This window comes from Cynoglossus semilaevis, chromosome 14, assembly GCF_000523025.1.
Source record: "Cynoglossus semilaevis isolate Cse_v1.0 chromosome 14, Cse_v1.0, whole genome shotgun sequence".
Taxonomy (NCBI): Eukaryota; Metazoa; Chordata; class Actinopteri; order Pleuronectiformes; family Cynoglossidae; genus Cynoglossus; species Cynoglossus semilaevis.
The window spans coordinates 942,847-953,293 of record NC_024320.1 but is presented as its reverse complement, the minus strand read 5'-3'; the positions used below and the strand labels follow the sequence as shown (position 1 = coordinate 953,293).

Sequence of the window (10,447 nt, the reverse complement as noted above, 5' to 3'; positions counted from 1 at the left end):
TACTTCAATAATATGTTTAATATTTGTTTTTTTGTTTTTTTTCTAACATCAGTGTTGAAACAGTTTGTCGTATTAGTCGTTCAAAATCGGTGGAAATGCAGTGAAACTCAAGATAGAGTTTGAGTTTCTATTCGATTGCATCCAACCAGAGGGGAAAGAAGTGGAATTTTCTAATATCCCCTGTTTTTTTTTTGTTTTTTTTTTCTATAATTTAATTTGATCAAATATTTCTCTTTATTATCTGAATTGTTGTTTAGATATTATATAATGAATCTAAAATAGATCTTGGACTATTTGTCTGACTCTAAATGAAAGAATTTTCTTTTAAAAAAAAAATTAAAAAAAGACATTTTTTGTGTGCGATTAAGATTTACAGTTATTTTTGACCCTCTGCGTCCTTGCATGTTTCGTCTCTCTCTAATTAAAATACTGCACATTTCAGTGTGTGTCAGTGTGTGTCTGTGTGTGTGTGTGTGTGTGTGTGTGTGTTCTTGGTAGCCTGTGGGGACACCTTGTCGTACCTGGATATTTTTCATTCCCCGTCGGATGAGATGATGAGTTTGAGAATTGTTGAGGCAAATTAAAGTTAAGGAAGATTAAGATTAGACGTATAACACAATAAAGGGTGTGTGTGAGAGAGGAAGAGAGAGAGAGAGAGAGACCGGTACAGAGAGAGAGAGCCTGAGGTTCAAAGGTCAGAGTGGAGACATTTCTTTTTCACGTCTCAGGACGAAACACAAAGTAAATACAGTACAAAGGTAGAAGGGAATGGTCCTTAAAACTGAAGAATAAAACAGAAAAGAAAACAATATTTTAATGTGGTTTGGAAAGGCAAATTTGACCAAAAATAATATATGAAAAAAAACAAAATTAAATGATCTAATATTGTAGGAAAAAATATGTAAAAAAAAATGTGATTTTTAAACACAAATATAAAATAAATTTTGGCTCAAGAATAAACATAAAATAAAACAATTATATTTTGAATAAAATATAATCATAATAGTCATTAGAGACAAAATAATTATGAATTCTCAAAAATATATATTTTTAATAATTTTTTTTATCATATCTTTTTTTACTCTGTTTTTTTATTGTTTTTTTTTCAAGACAAAATGTGAACTGAATTTAATACTAAAACGAGCGATGTGTGTGTCTGTGTGTCTGTGTGTGTGTGAGAACAAATGCTGAAATCCTGTCCAGGGAATTTTTTTTTTTTTTTTCGGTGTGTGTTTTTTTTTTTTTTTTTCCCATGGAGACAAAACTGTTGGCATTCGTCCATATTTTTCACAAACTCATCTACACGACCAGTCGGCCTCATGTAGAGAGAGAGAGTGTGTGTGTGGTGGATATCATCTGTGCACGTGAACATGCCCGTGCACGTGCACAGATGATGCCGAGCCTCACGGTGAACTCGCCTGCAAAATCATCAGGACATAACCCGGATCGTGGTCGACGTCAACTTCGCGCAATTTGACTAGAAAAGTGCGAAACGCGGAATTTCATGTCGTATTTATCAGCCTGACGTTCACCATTGTTTGAATGGACTAAAATACGTATGTTATGTTTTTTTTAATCAGGACATTGTTTGAGTGCCCAGTGCCCTGTGAAAATGATCGTTACATTTTCAACAAACAAAGTTTTTATTTGTATTTAAATAATCACACCGTTATACAGTTAATATTAAATATATATTTATTCTACTTTCAAGGAGGAGCAAAGAACATTATACAAGTAAATGGTAAAAAAAAAAAAATACTGATACTAGCCATCGGTGACACCTAGCTAGTAGCTTATACATTAGAGTGTCCGATTTGTTCACAAGGAGAAAAACCAGACCATTGACCATTGATCAGCTCGTCGCTTTAGGTCAAAATAATCCAACGTAAACGGTGAAAAATTAAGCAGTGATTCAAGCAAAATGATAGTGAAGTTGTTCAAATAATCCAGATTTGGAAGTGTAGTAGTATCATGTATTTTGCACCTCTTACATAAAGCCATCATTTACACGTAATACTACGGCGTACAATAGTAAAAAAATATTAATAAAAATATTATATATAAAAATAATATCCATCATGTCTTTGTAAATATTTCATAAATAAATATTAAATCCATAATTATATATATATATATATATATTTTTTTTCCATTAAAATACATACATATCCAGCATGTACTGCTCACATGCGAGTGAACGTCTTCTTAGATTACCACTATACGACACATCTGTGTATATTTGCACAGCGGGCACGTGCACGTACACGTGCGCTCGTCTTTGTGCGAATGCCAACCCCGGTCCAGCTGGCATGAGTCGAGGCTGCAGCCGATGCCACTGTATGACACACACACACACACACACGGCTGTAATTATCAGCCTCTTCTGCATGGACTACCATGTTGGCTGGGATTCAGCCCTGATTCAAAACCCTTCACCGCCAACACGCTTCATTTTCCTGCACGTTCCCCGTCGCTGCGAAAACCACTTCATATCGTCTGGTGTGCAGCGGCGGCGGCGGCGACCGCTCGCTGTAATTACACACTGAGTGCGGTTTGATATTTAGACTGGCTAAACATTTGAAGGGGTTTTTGGGGGGGGCTTAAAAATAGGCCCGAGGAAGCAGCAGAAGGATCGGCTGCTCAGGAGCCCGCGCAGGAAATGAGCTTTGTTGTGGGCTCAGTTTGTGAGCTCTAAAACGATTGGTGGTTTACCTGCCAAGAGAGGGGTTTTTTACCCTCCTGTCTTGCAGCGATCAGGCGTTGGCCGGAGTTGAAAGAGCTCCGACGTGTCTGACGTCAGTATGAACACATGTTTAGACGTGTTCGAACAAAGACGTTCTGTAAAGACCTTTGGTTTTCCGACGGCGAACCGAAAAAGCTGCTCACGGTCGTGGGGTTTTGTGTGTTTTACAACCTCGCGAGCGCGACACACAAAAGGTGCAGTGAGGCCACAACATGAAAGGACGCCACACAAGCAACGATTGTAAAGGTGACTTCCCAGAGACCTGAGCATAGAGGGTTAGTCTTCTGCCCAAAAGGCTTGGCTTCTGATCCAGCCGTGGTTGAAACCAGATTCGGCAAAATGGAGGTGAATGCATTACAAAGGGCTTTATCATCAACCCTTTGAAAAAACAAGACAGACAAACAAACAAAATTACATGAACTTGTGCCTGTGGTAAGACTGACTGACCTAAAAGAACAGGGTCCTGAGGCTGGTTTAAAGGTTGCTGCTAAGAAATGTTTTGATGCCTGCAGCAAAGGAAACCATCACCTGGTCATTCTTCCTCTTCCAAAGTATCTTGTTCCAGGGTCTGTACCAGGAATGTTGTAGCTAATGTTAGCTCTGGCGTCTGTACCAGGACTGTTGTGGCTAAGGCTAGCTCTGGTGTCTGTACCAGGACTTTTGTGGCTAATGTTAGCTCTGGTGTTTGTATCAGTACTGTTGAGGCTAATGTTAGCTCTGGTGTTTGTATCAGTACTGTTGAGGCTAATGTTAGCTCTGGTGTTTGTATCAGTACTGTTGAGGCTAATGTTAGCTCTGGTGTTGGTAACAGTACTTTTGTAGCTAATGTTAGCTCTGGCGTCTGTACCAGGACTGTTGTGGCTAAGGCTAGCTCTGGTGTCTGTACCAGGAATGTTGTAGCTAATGTTAGCTCTGGTGTTTGTATCAGTACTGTTGAGGCTAATGTTAGCTCTGGTGTTTGTACCAGGACTGTTGTAGTTAATGTTAGCTCTGGTGTCTGTACCAGGTCTGTTGTAGCTAATGTTAGCTCTGGCGTCTGTACCAGGACTGTTGGAGCTAATGTTAGCTCTGGTGTTGGTAACAGTACTTTTGTAGCTAATGTTAGCTCTGGCGTCTGTACCAGGACTGTTGGAGCTAATGTTAGCTCTGGTGTTTGTACCAGGACTGTTGTAGTTAATGTTAGCTCGGGTGTCTGTACCAGGACTGTTGTGGCTAAGGCTAGCTCTGGTGTCTGTACCAGCACTGTTGTAGTTAATGTTAGCTCGGGTGTCTGTACCAGGACTGTTGTGGCTAAGGCTAGCTCTGGTGTCTGTACCAGGACTGCTGTAGCTAATGTTAGCTCTGGCGTCTGTACCAGGACTGTTGTGGCTAAGGCTAGCTCTGGTGTCTGTACCAGGACTTTTGTGGCTAATGTTAGCTCTGGTGTTTGTATCAGTCCCATTGAAGCTAATGTTAGCTCTGGTGTTTACTCCAGTCCCATTGAAGCTAATGTTAGCTCTGCTGTTTACTCAGGGCAACAGGTTTCACATTAAGATGATACTAAAGACAAGGATTGAAATTTGTGTTTTAAATGTTACAGAAAAACATCAAACACTGTCGATAATATTTTCCATTCAAGTTGTTCAGTCTGTTAAAAATGTATATTTATAAATATTTATTCAGACAAGATATATTCTGACTCCTTTATTCTTCTTTTCTCCTGCAGGTAAAACCGAGAGGAGTTCATACTCGTATGGCAGAGAGTCCAACCCCCACTGTCACCAGGTCAGTCCAGCTGTCACATTCTGTGATGTTGTGGCTTTTACACATCTGTCTGTCTGTGTGTGTGAGATCAGAGGTCAGTGGTTTCCAGTGTGTTCAGACACCTGACTTACGAGGATGAGGATTCTAACATCCTTAGGCTACACCAGCAATCAGTGGCCTTTCAAATTCAAACGGTTTTAAACTGGTTGTATGGACATATTGGGAGTTTTGTTTCCTTTAAAATTGTCATTAAATTAAATAAGAGTAGACATTAGCTATTGTAGCTGTTTAATTTAACTTCCGTCACGAATGTTCTTTTAACTTTTCTACCTCATTTAGCGGTTTCATTTTAGCAGCTTATGTAGCATGTTGACTTTAACAGTAAACATAGCTTTTGGACTCTAGCAGCTAATGTAGCCTGTAAACATCAGCAGCTAACATATACAGTATGTTGAACTGTTTAACGTTGGCAGTTAACAAAGCTAGTGGCCAAAGCTGCCTTTTGACTTTAGTTGCTAATGTAGCTGTTTGACAACATCAGTTTCTCAAAGCAGGATATACGGTAGCTAATGATGCTATTTTAATTAAGCACATATTGTGCCTAGTTTATTAAAGCATTTTTAGTATGTTTGACCCAAGCAGCTTGTGTTGCTGTGCAACTTTAGCAACTATCGTAGCTATTTCTCTTAAGCACCTGATGTAGCTGTTTGACTTTAGCAGCTTTTCAATGTATGTAACAAAAGTAGCTTTTATATCTATGACTTGACTTGACTTGCTATTTAATCTAAGGACCTGTTTGACTATTTGACTAAAGCAGTTATTGTATATGTTTGACCCAAACGGCTTATATTGCCGTTCAAGTTTAGCAACTAATGTAGCTATTTCTCTTAAGCAGCTAATATTGCTATTTAGCTTCAGCAGTTAGTGCAGCATCCTTTGTCTGCGTTTGACGTTAGCAACTGACATTTTGACCTTAACGGCTGCTTTTGTGCTTAAAACTGCAAAAACAAAAAAACGTAGTTACTGTAAGTTCACAGTTTTTTCTCCACTTTTCAAAGTTAGCATACATGTATTGCCGTTTCCCCGGTGCCAATCTTCTTCTTGTTGTTTTCTTACTCTGATAATTGTTTATCGGAGTAATTTTTGAGGATTGTCAGGGACTCTGTGGTGAGAGATTTCTGTGGTCAAACGTTAGCTCTCACTTCACATGGACCATATGCATGGAGCAGAGGATTCTGCTCGATGATTAAAACACAAATGACACAGATGTTGGCGTTTGATTCTGTTGGTGCGATGGTGAAGCGTAAACGGGGTTGATGTTCCTAAAGTGTAATTAGATTTAAAAAAAAAAACATTTTATTTTTTTGAAATGCTAAAATATCGAACATATTTAATTGCAGCACAGGTTGATGAAGACGTTGATGGAGTTTGATGTTTTCCATGTCTTGTCAGTTGAAGTTTAACAATTTTTTGATTAACGATTTTATAGACTGTAATGTCTATAAATGTAGAACATTAAGTATTTAATTGAATTAAAACTAGCCAGGTAATAAAACTACCTAGTATTTTTGTTTATAGTTCTGTTTGGAAAAAAAAAAAAAAAGAATTTAACTGTACTGCTTTTGGCCACTAGATGTATTTTGATAACATTTAAATTATTTTAACGATAATTCAAAAAATAAATAATAATAATTTGGATCCTTGACTGTATTGTTATAAAAAGTTTTGTTGCAGTAGCTTGGCTAACTTACTGCTGTTTGTGTTAATTTGTAGTGGGTTTTGGTTAGCTATGCAATGCTAACCGAGAACATGTCTACCTTCTAGTTATTTTTTAAAAATACTTTTTTACTGAACTTAAAACTGGTCATTTTTCAACTATTATTTAGTCATATTGACTAGCTTAAACTCAAAAAAAGTATCTGTTTTTTTTTTTGGGGGGGGGGGCTATCTTTTAGCATCCCCTCATTAATAATCAATATTTCAGGCAAATCTTAGCATAGTCTAAGTTCTCTTTCATGTTTCATTCATTTTTTTTTTTTTTTCTTCAAATCTTTGGGCTACTAATGAATTATTAACGGCCCTTTTATTTCTAAATGAAGATACGGCCATCGCGGCCGTATTTTCTTAGCTAATTTTTAGCCACTATTTTTGCTTAGCTTGCATCACCTGTAGCTCACCCTTTTAATAGGCTTTGCTTTTGTTGCAGCACCTTAGTGATAGTGGTCGGAACTTGTTTTTTTTTTTTTTTTTCTCCAGGAGCTGGCAGTCAGTTATTACTGTCACTACTTCTCATGAATAACAAAGTGAACAATGAAGGTGAAGTGAAGAAAAGAATGAGGAGAGGTGAAAAATACCAGTGTGTTTTCTGAAGGATCTCTGAAGGCAATTTATGGTCTTGAAAAGCAAAACGACCTTCATCACTTTTAGTTTTTCTACGTTTATTTTCGTCAGGGGCTGAGGTTTGGCCCTTTTTTTACACACACACACACAGACACACACACAGACACACACAGTTAGGCCATGCCAGTCATATCTGTCCCATGCCAATTTCAGTTGTACTGGAAGAGTGTAAACATGATTTTTCTTCTGGTTCAGTTCAGTAAAAATAGACGATATCTCAATCAGTAAATCTGATAGATAGATTTTGAAATTTGGACCAGTACTTCTGTCATCCATGTATAAAGAAAAACTTCAATGTTATTTCTCAGATGTTTCATCATGTGAAATGATTGAATATATTAATCACATATTTTTCTAAATTAATTCATACATTATTCTCTTGTAATTTGTAAATAACATAAACCTCATCCCAAAACCTTTATACATTCATTTATTTACAGATATCCTCCATTATTTGAGGACGAAGTTTGTTTGTTTGGTTGTTTTTTTTTTGCATAGAAAAGTCTCATGACTGACTGAATGAATTGACTAAATGATTAATGGATCGATTTGTTGATGGTAAAAGTTAGTGTTTGTTGATTTGTTTTACATTACGTTCCACCAATAGAGCATTGATGAATTCCTCCATACATCACTCATCCATTGAAAAGCAAAACGACCTTCATCACTTGTAGTTTTTCTCCGTTTATTTTCGTCAGGGCGTGAGGTTTGGCCCTGAAGACACACCCACACACACACACACACACACACAGACACACACAGTTAGGCCATGCCAGTCATATCTGTCCCATGCCAATTTCAGTTGTACTGGAAGAGTGTAAACATGATTTTTCTTCTGGTTCAGTTCAGTAAAAATAGACGATGTCTCAATCAGTAAATCTGATAGATAGAGTTTGAAATTTGGACCAGTACTTCTGTCATCCATGTATAAAGAAAAACTTTAATGTTATTTCTCAGATGTTTTGCCTTTCATCATGTGAAATTATTTAATATATTAATCACATACATATTTTGTTATAATTTGTAAATCACATTAACCTCATCCCAAAACCTTTATACATTCATTTATTTACAGATATCCTCCATTATTTGAGGACGAAGTTTGTTTGTTTGGTTGTTTTTTTTTTGCATAGAAAAGTCTCATGACTGACTGAATGAATTGACTAAATGATTAATGGATCGATTTGTTGATGGTAAAAGTTAGTGTTTGTTGATTTGTTTTACATTACGTTCCACCAATAGAGCATTGATGAATTCCTCCATACATCATCACTCATCCGACCACACTATCATCCATCCATCAACATCTCAATTGATCCATCCATCCATCTATCCATCCAACCCTTCAGTAATCCATCCATCCATCTATCCATCCAACCCTTCAGTAATCCATCCATCCATCTATCCATCCAACCCTTCAGTAATCCATCCATCCATCTATCCATCCAACCCTTCAGTAATCCATCCATCCATCTATCCATCCAACCCTTCAGTAATCCATCCATCCATCTATCCATCCAACCCTTCAGTAATCCATCCATCCATCTATCCATCCAACCCTTCAGTAATCCATCCATCCATCTATCCATCCAACCCTTCAGTAATCCATCCATCCATCTATCCATCCAACCCTTCAGTAATCCATCCATCCATCTATCCATCCAACCCTTCAGTAATCCATCCATCCATCTATCCATCCAACCCTTCAGTAATCCATCCATCCATCTATCCATCCAACCCTTCAGTAATCCATCCATCCATCTATCCATCCAACCCTTCAGTAATCCATCCATCCATCTATCCATCCAACCCTTCAGTAATCCATCCATCCATCTATCCATCCAACCCTTCAGTAATCCATCCATCCATCTATCCATCCAACCCTTCAGTAATCCATCCATCCATCTATCCATCCAACCCTTCAGTAATCCATCCATCCATCTATCCATCCAACCCTTCAGTAATCCATCCATCCATCTATCCATCCAACCCTTCAGTAATCCATCCATCCATCTATCCATCCAACCCTTCAGTAATCCATCCATCCATCTATCCATCCAACCCTTCAGTAATCCATCCATCCATCTATCCATCCAACCCTTCAGTAATCCATCCATCCATCTATCCATCCAACCCTTCAGTAATCCATCCATCCATCTATCCATCCAACCCTTCAGTAATCCATCCATCCATCTATCCATCCAACCCTTCAGTAATCCATCCATCCATCTATCCATCCAACCCTTCAGTAATCCATCCATCCATCTATCCATCCAACCCTTCAGTAATCCATCCATCCATCTATCCATCCAACCCTTCAGTAATCCATCCATCCATCTATCCATCCAACCCTTCAGTAATCCATCCATCCATCTATCCATCCAACCCTTCAGTAATCCATCCATCCATCTATCCATCCAACCCTTCAGTAATCCATCCATCCATCTATCCATCCAACCCTTCAGTAATCCATCCATCCATCTATCCATCCAACCCTTCAGTAATCCATCCATCCATCTATCCATCCAACCCTTCAGTAATCCATCCATCCATCTATCCATCCAACCCTTCAGTAATCCATCCATCCATCTATCCATCCAACCCTTCAGTAATCCATCCATCCATCTATCCATCCAACCCTTCAGTAATCCATCCATCCATCTATCCATCCAACCCTTCAGTAATCCATCCATCCATCTATCCATCCAACCCTTCAGTAATCCATCCATCCATCTATCCATCCAACCCTTCAGTAATCCATCCATCCATCTATCCATCCAACCCTTCAGTAATCCATCCATCCATCTATCCATCCAACCCTTCAGTAATCCATCCATCCATCTATCCATCCAACCCTTCAGTAATCCATCCATCCATCTATCCATCCAACCCTTCAGTAATCCATCCATCCATCTATCCATCCAACCCTTCAGTAATCCATCCTTCCATTTCTCCATCCTTCCACCAATAGATCCATCCATCCATCTATCCATCCATCCATCCATCTATTTCCCCCTCTCCTCCTCTCATCAGCTGATCTTTTCTTCAGCCCGTCCTCACATCAGATCCAGCTGTGGTCTTTGTGTTGGTCTACAACGGACCACCACTGAGGAGAGAGAGAGAGAGAGAGAGAGAGAGAGAGAGAGTCGAAACTCAATCAGACATTTACAGCCTCGCTGGCCATTTTCCTGCGGAGCTGCTGTCAAATGACGCTGCTCTGCTCTCTGAATGGCTGCTGATGGAAATTGTTTGGAAATGGCAGATGAATTAACAGGCTGGGCTCAGGTCCAAAAAGGGGGCTCCCCTCGGGGGGGGGGGGGGGGGGGAAGGAAAAGAAGTTTACACTTAAAGAGGCAGTTCAGCCCGACAGCAGATAGATCTTTTTCGGAAGATTCTGACCAGTCCAAACACTTCTGGAATTTTTAGATGAAGTCAAATTTAGAATAGTTTTGTTTGAGGTGGTTTTGGTTTTTTTTTCCACCATTTTAAGCTACGTCCTATATTTCAGTTATTTTTGGCCAGAAATGTTCTAACCAGCTTTCGTTGTATTCTTGGTTCATT

General features: G+C 38.8%; 2 protein-coding genes across 6 annotated transcripts in view; one reads left to right on the top strand and one right to left on the bottom strand.

Annotated features, from left to right (window-relative positions):
• The window catches only part of LOC103389085 (ephrin-A5-like), a 1,154,841-nt gene that overhangs the window by 934,820 nt on the left and 209,574 nt on the right, over window positions 1-10,447 (bottom strand). The window lies entirely within an intron of this gene.
• tcf4 (transcription factor 4) overlaps window positions 1-10,447 on the top strand; it is a 189,288-nt gene that overhangs the window by 78,849 nt on the left and 99,992 nt on the right. For all 5 annotated transcript variants that reach the window (XM_025062761.1, XM_025062763.1, XM_025062762.1 and 2 more), the window contains one exon: window positions 4,449-4,507. In XM_025062761.1, coding sequence (XP_024918529.1) covers window positions 4,449-4,507 — 59 coding nt within the window. The remainder of the gene's footprint in view (window positions 1-4,448; window positions 4,508-10,447) is intronic.